Source organism: Microcebus murinus, chromosome 26 (assembly GCF_040939455.1).
Source record: "Microcebus murinus isolate Inina chromosome 26, M.murinus_Inina_mat1.0, whole genome shotgun sequence".
Lineage (NCBI taxonomy): Eukaryota > Metazoa > Chordata > Mammalia > Primates > Cheirogaleidae > Microcebus > Microcebus murinus.
In genome coordinates this window covers 21,466,612-21,486,247 of record NC_134129.1, presented here as the reverse complement: position 1 = coordinate 21,486,247, position 19,636 = coordinate 21,466,612, and the positions used below count along the sequence as shown (strand labels likewise).

Below are 19,636 nucleotides of genomic sequence, written 5' to 3'. Positions count from 1 at the left end.
GTGGACTGTAGTCGATAGCCACAGATGGACGCGCACGGCCCGGCGTGGACTGTAGCCGACAGCCACAGATGGACGCGCACAGCCCGGCGTGGACTGTAGCCGACAGCCACAGATGGACGCGCACAGCCCGGCGTGGACCGTAGTCAACAGCCACAGATGGACGCGCACAGCCTGGCGTGGACTGTAGTCGACAGCCACAGATGGACTCGCACGGCCCGGTGTGGACTGTAGTCGACAGCCACAGATGGACGCGCACAGCCCGGCGTGGACTGTAGCCGACAGCCACAGATGGACACGCACAGCCCGGCGTGGACTGTAGTCGACAGCCACAGATGGACGCGCACAGCCCGGCATGGACTGTAGTCGACAGCCACAGATGGACGCGCACAGCAACTTCAGCCAACAACTGTGATGTGACTTTTCTAATTTTTCGTTTATCAAAATAAAACTGTGAATGTTTAACAATAACGGCATGAAAACATGTATGTACGTGTTACCTATTCTGATATCTACATGACAAGGAAAGCCGCCTGCAAAGTCAAACAAGCTCTCAGTGCTTCCAAGCTTTCCTTGTCATGCAAGAGCGAGAGACTCACTGTCCATGCACAGCACAGACCGCTGTGTGGACCGAGAGTGCTGGCCGTGGGCGAGGGGTCGTGGCCGGCGAGCGCCGGACCCAAGTGGCTAAAAAAAAAAGAACTCTAGTGCAGAAGCTGCTTTTTTGTTTGAAGATCGGCCCGGCTGAGGTGGGGACTCCGGAAGGGCTGAGTTTCGCCGACTGTCTTCCGTTGGGAAAGACGAGAACGGACGGAGAACTCCAGGGCGAGTGTGCAGGACTTGTCGTGAGCAGGATGAACGCCCACCCCCCGGGCTGCCCATCTGGGGATCCTCGCCCAGAACATGGCGTCGGCTCCCACTCGAAAGAGGGGCTCTTAGCACACGCGGGGGCCGCTGTCCTCGTTCGAGCTGTGCCGTGGGCGTCAGCTGCAGAGCCTGCCTGGGGAGCTCCGTGGGCACTCGAGCGTCTGGCATCCGGAATGTTCTCAAGCTCACCCCTCTTTGCAAACATTCTGCCCGTTCCAGGAGGTCCAGTCCTCACCGTAGAAACGCTCACCCTACCGAGGGGCCGTGCTCAGTTTACATCCTACTGCCGTGTTTCCCCGAAAATCAGACCCACCCGTAAAAGGAGCCCCAGCAGGATCTCTGAGCACGTGCCCCATAGAAGCCCCACCCCGAAAATCAGCCCTAGTGACGGGCGTGGCTGCGCAGCGCATCTGCTCAACCCATGCGTGTCGTCGCGGAGCGGGAAAGAACACGAGCAGCCCTTCTCATCCGCCCCGTGAGAGCTCTAGTGCTCCACAGGAGAGATCGGGGCCGGTGGTTCTAAAGGAAACAGAGTCGCAAGACATTCAGGATGGGATTCGGGGTCTGGAGAGTGAGGATGATGTTCCGGAAGAAGACGACTTCACTCTATTTGAATCAATGTAGATGGTTGTACCGTGCTTAAAAAAAATATAGCACATCCCCTGAAAATAAGCCCTGGGGTGTCTTCTTGAGGAAAAATAAACATGAGACCCCGCCGTATTTTTGGGGAGACGCTATAGTTCACAGCCTGTGTCTCTGATGTTTTCTTCCTGGTCTCTTGTTTAGACCTCGGCGTTCATTTCCCCGCAGGACTGCTCTTCTCGGAGCCTCGTGTGGCCCACACGGCAGGCATGTGCCACCACGCCCGGCTAATTTTTTCTATGTATATTTCTAATTTTTTCTATATATATTTTTTAGTTGTCCAGCTAATTTCTTTCTATTTTATAGCATAGATGGGGTCTCGCTCTTGCTCAGGCTGGTTTCGAACTCCTGACCTCGATTGATCCTCCCGCCTCGGCCTCCCAGAGAGCTGGGATGACTGGCGCGAGCCGCCACACCCGGCCTGGAGCCTCCTCCCTTAATTCCTTCCTTCCTCCTCAGCCCCTGTCGTTCTGCCGCTCTCTGCCTGGGCACGGGCTTTGCTCCCGTGGCGTCTGCCCTCCAAAATATTCGGCGTCTCCTCCTTTCACTCCTGGTCTCTCTTCTCTCCAAGTGGAGGTTGCTCAGAGGGGAAGTGAGCCCGGCACCGACACCCCAGCCTTCCACCTGCCACCCGGGGGAGCGCTGGGCTCGAAGCCTGCTTGGAGGAGCAGATCCTGATGCCGGCCCTTACAAAGCGCACGCCAGCCCAGCGCCAAGTGCGTCGTATGCGTGGTTTTGCTCACTCCACACTCTCACGCTGTGGCGAGCAGGTGTTTTTGCGCCCATTTTGCAGAGGAGCAGACCGAGGCTCACACAGAGGTTAACATACTTAAATGACTTGCCCAGGGAGTCACAGAGCTGGGATTCGAACCCAGGGCCTTTCTGTCTCCGGAGGCTCCCACCTACCGCTCTTGAAGTTTCGTGGATCCCAAGCCTCCGGGAACTCTTGGTTCTGAGAACTTCCTGCTAACAAGAAGTGTTGGGAGCAAGGAGCTGGCCGTTCACCCCCTCCCACGACGGGACACCGAGAGCCCGCAGAGCTGTGACACATCGGTGTCACTTTTCGAGTCATCTTTCCGCCCTCCTGACAGTAAACTGGCAATGACTGGGTGTTCGCTGTGCGAGAGAAATGCTAATTACAGTCATTGATAGATAATTACTACATGGCACCAAGACGATGGCATGAACCATGTTTCCCCGAAAATAAGACAGGGTCTTCTATTTATTTGTCCCCAAGAAGACACCCCAGGGATTGTTTTCAGGGGATGTGTTATTTATTTTTTTTTTTCAAGTACGGTGCAACCATCTACATTTATTCAAATAGAGTGAAGTCGTCTTCTTCTGGAACATCATCCTCACTCTCCAGACCCCGGATCCCATCCTGAATGTCTTGCGACTCTGTTTCCTTTAGAACCACCAGCCCCGATCTCTCCTGTGGAGCACTAGAGCTCTCATGGGGCGGATGAGAAGGGCTGCTCGTGTTCTTTCCCGCTCCGCGACGACTCGCATGGGTTGTGCAGATGCGCTGCGCAGCCACGCCCGTCACTAGGGCTGATTTTCGGGGTAGGGCTTCTATGGCGCACATGCTCAGAAATCCTGCTGGGGCTCGTTTTATGGGGAGGCCTTATTTTTGGGGAAACATGGTAGATAGCTACAGCCAATGGCAGAGGACGCAGGGAAACAGAGTTTACCTGTTCCCAGGAGAATAGGAGACAAGTTTGGGGAGCAGTCCCTAGCATGGGTGCTGTGTTAGGATAATAGGAGCATGGCTGAGCCCTGGCCTCACAAGGTCAGGCCCAAATTCTTGGAATTCCGAGTCTCCAGAGCCCTTCTATAAATGTCCTGTGGTCTCGTCTTAGGTGTGCTCAAGCCAAGTGGCTTAAGTACAACCCACATTTCACACATTCTGGACAACGCCTGACACCCCACAAACGTTTGGGAGACGACAATCACGGCCATTTGCGTGCCGGCACTGTTTTTACCCGTACGAAACTCCTCCTTGCTTCAGGTTTCCCTCTTTCCTATATTTCGGTGAATATTTTCTTGACCTCAGAGGGTTTATTAATTTTCCCGGTTTTGCCGAGGCGACTCCAAAAAGGAAATCTTCAGAAATGACACCTGTTAACAGGTTTAGGATCGAGGCTACACTGTGATCTCGGGCTCAGGTTGAAAAGCAGATGCCTGAGTCAGATGAAATGAAAGTGCCCATACCTTCATGCAGGGCAGGCAGCCTAACCCAGAAAGTGATCAAGGAAACCTCTCAGAAAAACACTCTTGAGCCAAATTAAAAGGGACGCGGAGTGGGTGATTTTATTTTGATCATAGTGCCTGCTGCAGCTGTGCAAACCCAGCTAATGAGACGGTGACGTAATCTCCCGTTGCAAAGGAGTAAAGTGATTTCCCACGAGGTTAAGCTTGAACTTCCCAACCCTGTGTTTAAGGTGTAGATGGTTCCACTGTTCCGCCCCAGAGTCCAGGATAATTATTAGAATCGAGTTTCTGAATAGAATGACGTCGTAGAGTCAGTGCAATCCTTTTAAGATTCTCAATTTTTTAAAAAATGTTGCCTTTAATGTTGGTATTATGGTCCAATAACTTATAAGCTGTCTGTTGGTATGATTCCCAATGTCTGGAAGGTCTCGTAATGTGTCTTTTTTTTTTTTTTTTTTTTGAGACAGAGTCTTACTCTGTTGCCCGGGCTAGAGTGCCGTGGCGTCAGCCTCGCTCACAGCAACCTCCAACTCCTGGGCTCAAGCGATCCTCCTGCTTTAGCCTCCCGAGTAGCTGGGACTATAGGCATGCACCACCACGCCCGGCTGATTTTTTTGGCTATATATTTTTAGTTTGCCAATTAATTTTTTTTCTATTTTGAGACAGGGTCTCACTCTTGCTCAGGCTGGTCTTGAACTCCTGACCTTGAGTGATCCTCCCGCCTCGGCCTCCCAGAGTGCTAGGATGACAGGCGTGAGCCACTGTGCCCGGCCAGTAATGTGTCTTTCCTAGCAGTTATTGTTAGCACCGTACTCCTTGGAGACCTGTAGTATGGGCTGTTGGTAGAGTCTATATGAAACAGAACCTCTGTCTCCCAGACTAGGGGTTTAAGATTTTTTTTAAAAAAAAGTTGCAGATAGAAGAAAAAAAAATGCCTTCACCTTGCATTTTATAACCATTGAACAACAGTCGAGAGGGTGCCACATGCAGGACGTTAGGGACATAAAGAGTTATCAAATGCAGTGTGCACTTGAAACAGAATGTCAGCATCCTTCCTGAATGTCTCCACAATTGTTCCTTTAAGGAATCTACCTTGTTTCCCCGAAAATAAGACAGGGTCTTATATTTATTTGTCCTCAAGAAGACACCCTAGGGCTCATTTTCAGGGGATGTGTTATTTGCCCCTCAAAGCCTCAGCTTGCAGCACGCACAGAATGGCCGGGACCTGACAGGGGAGCAGACCTTGTAGGTGGGGCTGCCCGCACCTTTCCGGTCACCTCTGGGATACCAGCTGTCATGATGGGGCAGATGAGAAGGGCTGCTCGTGTTCTCTCCCGCTCCGCGATGACACGCATGGGTTGTGCAGATGCGCTGCGCAGCCACGCCAGTCACTAGGGCTGATTTTCATAGCCACGCCCACCACTAGGGCTGATTTTCATAGCCACGCCCACCACTAGGGCTGATTTTCATAGCCACGCCCACCGCTAGGGCTGATTTTCATAGCCACGCCCACCGCCAGGGCTGATTTTCATAGCCACGCCCATCACTAGGGCTGATTTTCATAGCCACGCCCACCACTAGGGCTGATTTTCATAGCCACGCCCACCACTAGGGCTGATTTTCATAGCCACGCTCACCACTAGGGCTGATTTTCATAGCCACGCCCACCACTAGGGCTGATTTTCATAGCCACGCTCACCACTAGGGCAGACTTTCATAGCCACGCCCATCACCAGGGCTGATTTTCATAGCCACGCCCATCACTAGGGCTGATTTTCATGGCCACGCCCACCACTAGGGCTGATTTTCATGGCCACGCCCATCACCAGGGCCGATTTTGATAGCCACGCCCAGCACCAGGGCTGATTTTCATATCCACGCCCATCACTAGGGCCGATTTTGATAGCCACGCCCAGCACCAGGGCTGATTTTCATAGCCACGCCCACCACCAGGGCTGATTTTCATATCCACGCCCATCACTAGGGCCGATTTTCATAGCCACGCCTGTCACTAGGGCTGATTTTCGGGGTAGGGCTTCTATGGCGCACATGCTTAGACATCCTGCTGGGGCTTGTTTTATGGGGAGGTCTTATATTTGGGGGAATCATGGTACTTTCAGAATAACCTGTTCTTCAAAGACTGTACTCTACCCTATCATCGTGATGCTAACTGGATTTTATTTTTATAAGTTGCCTTTCTCATTTCTCTTCACCCTGAATCAGTATTCCCTGAAGACCAAGAAGTTATGGTTCTTTCTCTTGCCTTCCCTTGCTTGTATCATTTTTTTTTTTTTTTTTTACATAATTTCAACCTTTACCCTGAACATCTTTTGCTCAAATATCTTTTGTAACTAGGCAATCGTGGTCAGCCTTGTTAAAAATTTTCGGAATACGATTGGTTAACGTCTTATTAAACATATTCTCCCTCCCCCACCCACTTTTGTTTTTTTTTTTTAAAGTGAAGTTCAGCCACATTTAACAAGCCACTCTCCTCCAAGAACGAAGAGGGTCTGGAGGTAGAATTTGTCTTGGCAAAGTCACTTGCAGAGATAGATGTTGGTGTCTAAACTTAGCACGTCCCTGCAGGGAGCCCAGCCTTAGCCAGGAGGATTGGCAGCCGGCCGCACCTGGCTTGTAATATACCTGGCTGCGGTTCTAGACAATTCCCTGCCGACCTCAGTCCGGTTCACAGCCTTGCCTTTTCCCTTGAAGCACCTCCCAGTCTCTGCCCTTTCTTCCCTCCAACTCTTCCAGATTCCGAAACTTCACCTGCCTCGGACAGACCCGACATCGGCAAAGCTCCTTACTCAGGTGCACGAAGGCTGTTAGATAGATGACTGGGATTTACCACCTGCTCTCAAAGCACCGCTTTTCCTACCAGCGATTTAGCTGTGGCCCCGGATGAAGGTGATTTGTGTGATCCATCTTGCTCGGCTCCTCACTTGACATTCTGCCTTTTTTTTTCGTGACAGGTTGCTGAACACTATAAAACCAGGACTTGTTAGGAAGATCAATAGATTGCCCACCCCCATTGCAGGATTGGTGAGTATACGGGATTGAGATTTATTTTCCAATGTTCCTTTGCTCTAACCTAAGGGTCATGACAGTACCATTTATCAACAGTCCTCCCCTGCGCAAAACACATTTCACTTGAATGAGAATGCACTGAATCCATTAGACTAAGAGGTCACTTAAAAATGAAAGATTACAGTGATACCCGAGTGGCATCTTAATTTTTGTTTATGTTTTTTTTTTTTTTCCCATGAGTGATAAAGACCTTCCTTTCTTAAAGAGGTAAATTCGTTTTGGGGTAGACAGGCTGATAATTAGGTTGACCCCTCCGTCCCTCAGGGGAAGAATCTGATTTTAATTACAGTTTCTCTCATTTTAGTTCTTCACTGCATTCCCCTGGAGTGGAGGGGAGGGTGGGCAGAGAGAAAGGGAATTCCAAGAGAAAGCAGCACTTCCGTAATAAATTTGCTCTCTGCAATATTTAAAAAAAATCCACGTGGGTTGAAATACCGCATCTGTAGACCCGGCTATTCTGAAGATGTAATGGGGCACTCGGGTGATGGCCTGTGGTCTGGAGAGCTGTTTAAACAGAGCCCGTGCACGCCCTTCCGAGCCTGCCTGCATACGATCCATAAAAACTCGCATGTTCACGTGTGGTCAGAAGCAGGATGTTTTCCATGCACCCGATACGTTCCGTAACTGTCTCCGCAAGTAATTTTAATGGTTGGATTGATGTGTAGAAAAAGGAAGAGGTGGAAGATGAGGAAGAGGACCAAATCTTAGTTCTGGAAGGGACTTGGCAAATGCACACATGTGCGCACACGCACACACGCACACGCACATGCACACACACATGCACACGCATGCACACATGCACACGCACGCACACGCACATGCACACAAAGCTGAGGACGTATGTGGCCCGGTGACAATTCCCCGATTGTTTCCATTGTGATCGGCTTCCCGTGCAATGTGCTTTTGCAGAAAGCAATGAGAAAAATGCCAAGAATTCGGGCAGGATCCTACGGAGTCTTTGCTGATTGTTGTTACAGAGTCTCTCAGCCGTATCACGATGACTAATTGAAATTCGATGTGACAAAAAAACAATTGTGTTTGGGGACTGTGCAGGTCCTGGTAGGAAGGCTCACGGTTTCAGCAAGTTTGATGAAAATAGATGTTTTCTTTAAGCATTGCTCTTCCCATGGACGCATTTTATTTCTCGTAGTGGTAGGTAGTGCGTTGGTGATTGGGTCCTTAAAAAGCCTTCCGATGTTGTTTGTCCGAATTACGTAGCTGCGTTAGTACAGACGTAAATAAATTTGGAAGGAATAGATTCAAATCACCTTACCAAATAAGTAATCAACGTACGGGTGTTTTATATGTTATACATGTTAACATGTGCATGTTTTAATTATCTTTAAAACTTTTTATTAAATTCACCATGTTAAAGACATAGTTTTAATGATCCCGAAAAATAACTGTTTGGCCCCAAGGCTGTGGCATCCCCCTGACCACGAAGTGCTGGGGTTTAATGTTATAGAAAGAAAGACTTGCAGTATAAAAGTTAAGAAAACTTTTTTCCAGGGAAGGCCGGGCACTGGTGGCTCACTCCTGTAATCCTAGCACTCTGGGAGGCCGAGGCGGGAGGATCGCTCGAGGTCAGGAGTTCGAGACCTGCCTGAGCAAGAGCGAGACCCCCGTCTCTACTATAAAATAGAAATAAATGAATTGGCCAACTAAAAATATATATATATATATACAAAAAATTAGCCGGGCGTGGTGGCGCATGCCTGTAGTCCCAGCCACTAGGGAGGCTGAGGCAGGAGGATCGCTTGAGCCCAGGAGTTGGAGGTTGCTGTGAGCTAGGCTGACGCCACGGCACTCACTCTAGCCCGGGCAACAGAGTGAGACTCTGTCTCAAAAAAAAAAAAAAAAAATACGTGCTTCAGTATAGTCAATACCAATAAAGGGTTCAAATGACATTAGATGCCCTGGTATTGCCGTATGTAACCACAACAATTCTAAGGAAACAGTCTGGCAAGTCCAGATTCAGGGACATAGACGTACTGCAAAACAGCTGGCCTGACTGTTTAGCATCACCAGTGTCATTGAGATACCATTCCAGCCGGGCGCGGTGGCTCACGCCTGTCATCCTAGCACTCTGGGAGGCCGAGGCGGGAGGATCGCCCGAGGTCAGTAGTTCGAGACCAGCCTGAGCAAGAGCGAGACCTCGTCTATACTAAAAAAAAAAATAGAAAGAAATTAGCCGGACAACTAAAAATCTATACAGAAAACAATGAGCTGGGCTTGGTGGTGGCGCATGCCTGTGGTCCCAGCTACTTGGGAGTCTGAGGTTGCTGTGAGCGAGGCTGACGCCACGGCACTCATTCTAGCCTGGACAACAGAGTGAGACTCTGTCTCAAAAATAAATAAATAAATAAAAGATCCCATTCCATCCCCCAAAAGCCTAGAAAACTCTGATAGATTTAAAGGAGGCGAAGGCCATATGACAGCCAGATGCAGCCTAGGATCCTTGATGGAGAAAAACCGACCGTCATAGACCATGCTGAGACAGTCGGGGAAATTCAAATGTGAGTCCCACATCAGACAGTGGTTTCCCTTGGTGCAGGCGTCCTGCACGCGGCTATGGCAGAGGACCCTCGCTCCTGGGGGGTGCATTTCGCTGGCGTGTTTAGAGATGCAGCGCCCTGATGGGTGGTGCGGCCGGTCCCCGGAACGTCCAGCCTAAAGGCCCGCCCGCGTGATGCACAAAATTTCATACCGCTCGTGGAGACAGAGGGGAGACTCGGAAGAAAACCTGGCCAGAAACGCCGGGTCTAGATAAAGCGCACGCAGCCGCCCTCAGTAAAAGTCTCGCCACGTCTTGGCAGGCCCGACATTTTCCGACGTGAAAAGTTGGGGACTAAGAATAAATTAATTCTTTATTATTTATTTATTTTTTTGGAGGGGGAGTGAGAGAACCTCGAACCAAGTGGAGGCTCGAAGATGACGGGGGCCCACTCTGTGTGAGCGTGTGGGTTTGGCGTGAGGCTTTCCTCCCCCCTGCCCCGTGTGGCGGTCAGGGAAGGGCAGATGGAGAAGCTTCCAGATGCTTCTAGAGACTTCCGTGTTGGCGCCTGCGCTCTGCCGGGGAGTTTGTCAGGCGGCCGGTCACGTGTCGGTCAGGGAGCCCAGGGTCCCAGGGCCCGAGGAGATCCGCAACGTGCGGCCACAGGAGGAGACGTGTCCCATGCCCGGAACCCCACGTCTGTGCGTCTTCCTGGCCGGGCGCCGGGACGCCAACCCCGGACGATGGCCCCGCTGCTCGGCTTAGAAGATAAACGGGAGAGCGTGTTTTCGCGTGGGGATCCCCAATGGCGAACATGGGGAGACTCGGAGAGGCACGCATGCGTAGGCGTGTTTCAGCCCCCGCGTTAAGCCAACGTTACAGGGGATTCGGGGACGAAGGCGTTAAAACAGAGCAGTCGTGATGGGGAAAATGGCGGCGCCCGGACGCACGCGGCTGCTTGCCGCCTCCCTGTCGCTCTGCGGCTCCGCGGGGGAGCTGCCTGTTTCCCGCCGCGCTGCTTGCCTGATCCTGATTGGGTAATTTTTGAATCCCACTGTTTTTGATTGGACGTTAAAGCTTGTTGTTGATTGGACGTTAAAGCTTGTTGTTGACCGGACGTTGAAGCTTGTTGTTGATTGGACGTTGAAGCTTGTTGTTGATTGGATGTTAAAGGTTGTTGTTGATTGGAAGTTAAAGGTTGTTGTTGATTGGAAGTTAAAGCTTGTTGTTGATTGGATGTTGAAGCTTGTTGTTGATTGGATGTTAAAGCTTGTTGTTGATTGGATGTTAAAGCTTGTTGTTGATTGGACGTTAAAGCTTGTAGTTGATTGGACGTTAAAGCTTGTTATTGATCAGACGTTAAAGCTTGTTGTTGATTGGACGTTAAAGCTTGTAGTTGATTGGATGTTAAAACTTGTTGTTGATCGGATGTTAAAGCTTGTTTTTGATTGGACGTTAAAGCTTGTCGTTGATTGGATGTTAAAGCTTGTAGTTGATTGGATGTTAAAGCTTGTTGTTGATTGGACGTTAAAGCTTGATGTTGATTGGATGTTAAAGCCTGTAGTTGATTGGACGCTTTCTGAGCCCTACCAAGGGTATAAAAGCAGGAGGAGCACAAGGAAGGGGAGCAGAAAGAGTCAGAAGATTGGAAGACGGGGAAAGAGCTGTAACACTAGGTGTGTGGAGCCTGCCAGAGGAATAAAGGCCGTTCTCTGACTCTCCGTGTGCCGCTCGGTTCTCTCCCGGGTCAAGAGCTGTAACACTAGCTGTACACGTTGCCGCAACGGTTGGGAATTGTTTCCTGGCAAGGATGCTGGAACCCATTCTACTAAGGGAAGTATCCCAAGAATGGAAAAACAAGCACCACATGTACTCACCAGCAAATTGGTATTAACTGATCAACACCTCAGTGGACACATAGGAATAACATTTTTCAGGTGTCGGGCAGGTGGGAGGGGGGAGGAGGGAATGGGTGTAGACAAACACAATGAGTGAGACGTGCAATGTCTGGGGGATGGACACGCTTGAAGCTCTGACTCAAGGGGGTAGGGGGGCATGGGCAATATACGTAACCTTAACACTTGTACCCCCATAATACGCTAAAATAAAATAATAAATAAATAAAAGTAAGTCTTGGAGATATCTCAAAGAGCTAAAAATAGAAATACCATTCGACCCAGCAATAGCATTATTAGGCATCCACCCAAAAGAGCATAAGACATTCTATTATAAAGACATCTGCACCCGAATGTTTATGGCAGCACAATTCACCATTGCAAGGACATGGAAACAACCCAAGTGCCTGTCAATCCATGAGTGGGTTATTAAAATTTGGTATATGTTCACAATGGGATATTACTCAATTCTAAGAAACGACAGTGAGCTAGCACCGCTTATATTATCCTGGATTGACCTTGAGCCCGTTATCCAAAGTGAGGCGACACAAGATCAGGAAAATGGGCTCCACATGTACTCGCCATCAAATTGGTACTGACTGATCATCACTATGGTGCTCAAAGGGTGGTGGGGTTCACCAGGGATTCAGGGGTTGGGGGTGTAGACCCATATCTGAGGGATGTGGTGAGCATTGTGGAGGGGAAGGGCATACCTCTAACCCTAGCTAGGGAGAGGCAAAGATATAAAGTATAACCAAAATGTTAAGAAAAAAAGAAGAAAAACAAAAACAAGGCTAGGCGTGGTGGCTCACGCCTGTAATCCTAGCACTCTGGGAGTCAGGAGTTCAAAACCAGCCTGAGCAAGAGTGAGACCCCGTCTCTGCTATAAATAGAAAGAAATTAATTGGCCAACTAATATATATAGAAAAATTAGCCGGGCATGGTGGCGCATGCCTGTAGTCCCAGCTACTGGGGAGGCTGAGGCAGGAGGATTGCTTGAGCCCAGGAGTTGGAGGTTGCTGTGAGCGAGGCTGACGCCACGGCACTCACTCTAGCCTGGGCAACAAAGCGAGACTCTCTCTCAAAAAACAAAAAAACAAACAAAAAGAATAACAAAAATAAGAAACAAGTCATGAGGTTCAGCCCACACTCCAGGGACCGAGATTACCTGAGGGCTTGAATGCCAGGAAGAATGGACCTCTGGGAGCAATTCAGAAGCTGCCACTGCAGTGAGTCAAATGGTTGTTATCAGTCTATTGAGAAATCAGGCGGTGGATATTCTCCTAAAAACATGTTCCTTATGGTTAGAGAACTTTAAAGATAACACAGTTTTCCTGAGACAACCTCTCTTGTATGACATCCAGGGTCTGCTTCCCAGTTTTCTTCTGCACGTGTGCACCAAAAAGAGGTAGTGTGTTCTGTCTTGGCTTCCAAGTGAACATCCTACTATGAGTCAAGACATACTATATTTCCCTGAAAATAAGACCTCCCCATAAAATGAGCCCCAGCAGGATTTCTAAGCATGTGCGCCATAGAAGCCAAGCCCTACCCTGAAAATCAGCCCTAGTGATGGGCGTGGCTATGAAAATCAGCCCTAGTGATGGGCGTGGCTATGAAAATCAGCCCTAGTGGTGGGCGTGGCTATGAAAATCAGCCCTAGTGGTGGGCGTGGCTATGAAAATCAGCCCTAGTGATGGGCGTGGCTGCGCAGCGCATCTGCACAACCCATGCGTGTCGTCGCGGAGCAGGAAAGAACACGAGCAGCCCTTCTCATCCGCCCCGTGAGAGCTCTAGTGCTCCACAGGAGAGATCGGGGCCAGTGGTTCTAAAGGAAACAGAGTCGCAAGACATTCAGGATGGGATTCGGGGTTGGAGAGTGAGGATGATGTTCCAGAAGACGACTTCACTCTATTTGAATCAATGGAGATGGTCGTACTGTCCTTAAAAAAAATAACACATGCCCTGAAAATAAGCCCTAGGGTGTCTTCTTGAGGAAAAATAAATATAAAACACTGTCTTTTTTTTTTTTTTTTTTTTTGAGACAGAGTCTCACTCTGTTGCCCAGGCTAGAGTGAGTGCCGTGGTGTCAGCCTAGCTCACAGCAACCTCAAACTCCTGGGCTCCAGTGATCCTCCAGCCTCAGCCTCCCGAGTAGCTGGGACTACAGGCATGCGCCACCATGCCCGGCTAATTTTTTTCTATATATATATTTAGTTGACCAATTAATTTCTTTCTATCTTTAGTAGAGATGGGGTCTCGCTCTTGCTCAGGCTGGTTTCGAACTCCTGACCTCGAGCAATCCTCCCGCCTCGGCCTCCCAGAGTGCTGGGATTACTGGCGTGAGCCACCGTGCCCGGCCAGGATGCTGTCTTATTTTCGAGGAAACACGGTAATTCCTGCCTTTGAGATGATCTTCTACAAGACGAACATACAAGTGAGGTCTAATGTCAGGTAGACTGCGAAGTGCTAGTGGGCGAAGTACAATAGGCGAGGAAGAACAAGGGAGAAATTTTGGTTTGAGATGAAGAGCTTCGGAAGAGGCGTGATTGGAACAAGGCATCTACAACCAGCGGAAGATCACTGCAGTAGGCAGAAGAACATTCCGGCTTCAAGGCATGGAATGAGAAAGGCTCAGAGCCGGGAGAACCTAAGTGTCTTATCTGGGAGTGGCTACTTTTTGCATGGGACTGCAGCTGGATCTCAGGGTCCCTGCAGGGAATTCATGCTCCAGAAAGTGGAGCAGGAATATAGTAACTTGAGACCAGAAATGCCACCCGGAGGGGATTGGGCTCGCTTTGTATATACAGTAAGAGCCACTTGGAAACAAGGGAGCCTTGTGTTCCAGAAAACCGGAGTGGCCCTGTGGGCCAGAGACCAGCGGTAAAAGTCAGGCAGTAGAGACAAGGGGTCCAAGCAACCGATGATTTGCACCTGAACCTTGGTGGAAGCAGTTACAGTTAGCGATGAGAAGATGGGACCTCCTTTTCCCCAAATGTAATAACCTGCCTTCAGTGACAAAACACACCATTTTTTTTTATAGTATAACTAATTTTAAAAAGTTGACAGTTCCATTATGTGGCGATGCTACGAGACCAGCTGCGAAAAGATGCATCTTTTGCTTCGGAGGTAAAAAAAAAAAAAAAAAAAAAAAAAAAAAGTGCACATCTTAGCATTGACGAAATACAATCAATAGTGTTAGAAAGATGACATTTGCATTTTGGACTTGGGCAGCTTGGAGGAGACCGATGCCGTTAATAGGAATCATGGGAGCAGAGGAATGGGAAATGGGCCCCAAAGGGGAAGATGAATTTTCTCCTGGACGTGCTGAGCTGGCTGTCTCTATGAGATATTGTCATGGAGATATTCTCGTGCAGATGTCTGGCAGCCTATTGGAAATGCTGGTTTGGAACTCGGGGGAAAAGTTATATATATAAAAAAATTGGATTAGGTTATTTTTTTTTTTTTTAACTTGGACATTGACTTGGAAAGGATTAGGTTATTGAATGGATTATTTTGAAGTTAAATCTTTGTGCCTGAGTATATATATGAAGATCAATTCTTTCGTTTTCTATAAGCACAAACTGTGAAGTTCCCTCCTGCCCCAAACTGCAGTCTTATCTTTGGAGTGTCTGGTCTACAGTGGCAAGAACTTAGGGACAGAGGGAGGGTGAATAGAGGAGTTTGAATCCACTGGAGAAGTCATCAGCAATCGCACTGAGGTTTGGAGATCATGACAGATAACAGATTAGATTTTCATACGGTTGACAATTCATTGAGATATAATATCCACCTGATCTTGTACCCCGTGGCCTCTCTTATATCCCTGGATATTTCATTCATACCACGTTTCCCCGAGAATAAGACGGGGTCTTATATTTATTTTTCCTCAAGAAGACACCCCAGGGCTTATTTTCAGGGGATGTGTTATTTTTTTTTGAAGTAAGGTACAACCATCCACATTGATTCCAATAGAGTGAAGTCGTCTTCTTCTGGAACATCATCCTCACTCTCCAAACCCCGAATCCCATCCTGAATGTCTTGCGACTCTGTTTCCTTTAGAACCACTGGCCCCGATCTCTCCTGTGGAGCACTAGAGCTCTCACGGGGCGGATGAGAAGGGCTGCTCGTGTTCTTTCCCGCTCCGCGACGACAGGCATGGGTTGTGCAGATGCGCTGCGCAGCCACGCCCATCACTAGGGCTGATTTTCATAGCCACGCCCATCACTAGGGTGATTTTCATAGCCACGCCCATCACTAGGGCTGATTTTCACAGCCACGCCCATCACTAGGGCTCATTTTCATAGCCATGCCCATCACCAGGGCTGATTTTCATAGCCACGCCCATCACTAGGGCTCATTTTCATAGCCATGCCCACCACTAGGGCTTATTTTTGGGGTGGTGCTTCTATGGCACACATGCTTAGACATCCTGCTGGGGCTTATTTTATGGGTAGGGCTTTTTTTCGTGGAAACACGGTAGTACTGGGGTTGAGTTTATTAGTCTGCTCAAGCTCCATAACGAAGGACCACAGACTGGGCGTCCTAAAGAATAGAAATTTATTTTGTGGATTCTGGGGGCTGGAAGTCCAGGATCAGGGTGTGAGCCGAGCTGGCTTCTTCTGAGTCCTCTCTCCTTGGCTTGCAGAGGGTCTTCCCTCCGTATACGTCTGTGCCCACACTTTTTCCTTTCTGTAAGGACATCCTCATCTTGGATTGGGGCCGACCCAGGTGACCTCATATAGCTTAGTGACCTCTTGAAGGTCAAGAGAGTCACATTCTCAGCTCTACTGAGGTTAGGACTTGAGAATACAAACTGCAGTGGGGAGAGGATACAATGTCGCCCCTCGCAGCGGGTAAGCTAGCCAAGCACTTAAATTCTTATTCACATGTGTTTTGAATGCCTTGACTCGCTAGCTGAAGCCTAATATCCTCTTCATACACCACAAATTATTTTTCCAAGCTTGTTTCCCTAACTATTTTGCGTCTCTGCAGAGGTGGAAGGTTATATATAGCAATATAGCCGTGCTGTGAAGCTTCTTTTTTTTTTTTTTTTTTCTTCCCCCTTTAGGTTTTTTTTTTTTTTTTCCTTTCCTGTTCCTGGAAAAAAAAAAAGCCATTCTTTGCAGAAAGAAACCACTTGTTCTCCTGTCCTTCATTTCTGATATTACATCAGTTCCTCGCTGTTTGCCCTTGGGAATAGGCCTTCAATTAGGAACTGTGAGGAAAAAATAAATCATAGCAGGAAACACGTATTTCAGCCTAAGTCTTACTTCTTCTTTTTTTTTTTCTTTTTTCATAGTTATAGCTTCCCTAAAGGAGAAATTTCTGTGTGACTAATTCTTAGCGTGAACTCCCAACACACGTGTGCAGTGATTCTGTCTTTTGACAACAGGAAAAAAATTCCACCAAATGTTTGAAAGCGTCGTAGGAAATAGGCGACCCAGCTAAGCTGAACCAGCACTTCTCCTAAAACCTGCCTTCCTCTGAGATTGTTTTTCTAGGAAGTTTGTCTTGGCAAGCATTTCAAAAGAACTTGCTAGACACCTCTCCTGTAATTAGCTGGCTTCCTGCTGGAATCCTTGGTCTACCCTCATCTCGAATGGGTGCAAGAATTGGTTTCTCCCTCTGTCATTCTGTCCACCATATAAAATACTGGATTCCTGAGTACATAAATTGATGGTTACCTTTTCTAAAACTTAGCTTTATTCAGTTTAAAGTTTTGGTTGGACGTAAACATACATTTTGTATAAAAAAAATAGGATGATCGAGATAACGTTAGGAGCACTCAGCACAGTCTTCCTCACAAAAACTCATAATCCCAGTCGAGCCGTCAAAAAAATATCAGACAAACCCAGATTGAGGGACATTCTACAAAATACCTAGGGACCGATACTCTTCGAAACTGTCAAGATCATAGAAAAACAAGGCGAATCTGAGAAACAAGGAAAGTCGAGAGGAAGCTGAGAAGACATAATAACTAAACATAAAATATCCAGGTTGGGGGTCTTGGGACACAAAAAGTACGTCAGGGAAAAATGAATGAAATCCAAATAAAACGCTACGTTCAGTTAATAGTAGTATGCCAGTGTTTGTTCATTAATTGTGACAAATGTACCATAGACATGTAAGATACAAGATGTGAGTTATACTGAAGCTCTGTGTATTGTTTTTGCGATTTTTCCGTAAATCTGAAAACTATCCAAAATAAAAAGTTTACTTAAAAGTTGAACGAATGACAGTAAAGATAGAAGAGCATAAGGCAAAGAAATTATGAAGCAGGAAAGGAAATGCAGACGTTATTAATAAATATTAAATGTCAACCTACCATTTGATGCATTCGTGCCAATAAATGCCAAGACACCAGTGAGTCACTTGAGGCAACAATCTGATAAACTTTTATAAATGATGAATTGGTGGTAAACACTGTGTTTCATAGCGTTTGAAAATTCCAAATGCTAACTCCACACACGATGTTTCCGCTCACATAATTTCAGGATCTCGTTTTTAAAATCTGCACAAAGGAATATTTCATGTCCTTTAGGGAACGTAAAATAAAAAAAAAAAAAAAAAAAAAAAACGACAGGTGGAAAATGGATTTTCGCAGTAGCACGAGCAGCCATAACCATAAATACCGGTTTCTCAGAATTATACCGGCGGAGGACTATAAACACATTAATCACCCAACGGGGCAGAAGAAATTCCGTTCTCAGATGTCATCTCCATTTCAGGCACAAAGATTAAATGCTTCTATTTAAAGTCAAAAACACTGAACGGGCGCGATGATCCTTTGTTTTCACGGGGACCCCGCGGGCTGAGTTAGCCAGTTTCCTCATCTGCAAAACGGGGCTGATACCTCTCGTCTTGGCATCGTGGGCTGAAATGCAATGACTGACGTAGAGCACCTAACACGGTGGATGGTAAGTAGTAGGTTTGCGGTAAATTGTAGCTGTGCTTATTACTGATATTTATTATGCTCACGAGTATCACCATGGCCTTAGAATTTCACGACTGTGAAAGCCACTTCGAGATTTATTTCCGAAACTTCCTTACTTCACAAGCCTGGAAAGCTACACTCGGAAAGCAGTAACTGGCCCTGGGCTCGTTGCTCAGGAGTTGGGACTGGAGTTCTTGTCCCTCTGGTGCCACTTGGGTGCCTCCTCCAGATCCGAATTCACTGACAGCACTGCAAGCCTACCACCCTGTTTCCCCGAAAATCAGACCTACCCATAAAACAAGCCCCAGTAGGATGTCTAAGCATGTGTGCAATAGAAGCCCTACCCTGAAAATCAGCCCTAATGATGGGCGTGGCTATGAAAATAAGCTCTGGTGATGGGCGTGGCTATGAAAATAAGCTCTGGTGATGGGCGTGGCTATGAAAATAAGCCCTAGTGGTGGGCGTGGCTATGAAAATCAGCCCTAGTGGTGGGCGTGGCTATGAAAATAAGCCCTGGTGGTGGGCGTGGCTATGAAAATCAGCCCTAGTGGTGGGCGTGGCTATGAAAATCAGCCCTAGTGACGGGTGTGGCTGCGCAGCGCATCTGCACAACCCATGGGTGTCGTCGCGGAGCGGGAAAGAACACGAGCAGCCCTTCTCATCCGCCCCGTGACAGCTCTAGTGCTCCACATGAGAGATTGGGGCCAGTGGTTCTAAAGGAAACAGAGTCGCAAGACACTCAGGATGGGATTCGGGGTCTGGAGAGTGAGGATGATGTTCCAGAAGAAGACGACCTCACTCTATTGGAATCAATGGAGATGGTTGTGCCATCCTTATAAAAAAAAAAAAAAATGACACATCCCCCGAGAATAAGCCCCAGGGTGTCTTCTAGAGGAAAAATCAATATAAGACGCTGTCTTGTTTTCAGGGAAACACAGCGTGCACTGGCAGCTGGGGCAAAGCTGAGCTGCAGAACTGGCTCTGGGCATCAGCACCCCCTGGGATGCCCTTCCCCTTCCTCCCCGGGAAGCAGCACTCCCCGCCTCCCTGCCCTGGCGGTGGGCCATCAGCTCTCTCCCCGCTGCTCCCTCCGGCTGCACTAGCATTCCAGCTTCTGCAGCCAGCCATAGCAGCTGGTCAGAGCAAGGGGTGGCCAGGACGGTTTGGGGAGCAACGGGATGTGAGGGCACTCGGCTGCTGCATGGGGCTGCCTTGCAGGCGGGCAGGAGAGATGCCCCTCCCGGTCGGGCCAGGGCGGGCGTGCTGCACTCTGAGTGAGTACAATTTTGATTTTACTAAGTTAAAACGTATCATGGAGAAAGGACTTGCTTACTAAGGATGTTCCCGAGAGGAGGAAGGAAGCTACTTAGATTTTTAAGACGAACGGTTGGTAAAAAGAAGTTACTTTTTTTTTTTTAAAATGCACTTTAACAGCACGGCTGAACTGACACCGAAATCGCTTCCCTTTGTATTCACCTTGTTGTTCTCTGATACTTGTTACCACCTGTT

General features: G+C 48.2%; 1 protein-coding gene across 4 annotated transcripts in view; it reads left to right on the top strand.

Annotated features, from left to right (window-relative positions):
* LIMCH1 (LIM and calponin homology domains 1) overlaps positions 1 to 19,636 on the top strand; it is a 258,305-nt gene that overhangs the window by 101,436 nt on the left and 137,233 nt on the right. For all 4 annotated transcript variants that reach the window (XM_075997823.1, XM_075997825.1, XM_075997826.1 and 1 more), the window contains exon 3: positions 6,690 to 6,759. In XM_075997823.1, the coding sequence (XP_075853938.1) occupies positions 6,690 to 6,759 (70 nt within the window). The remainder of the gene's footprint in view (positions 1 to 6,689; positions 6,760 to 19,636) is intronic.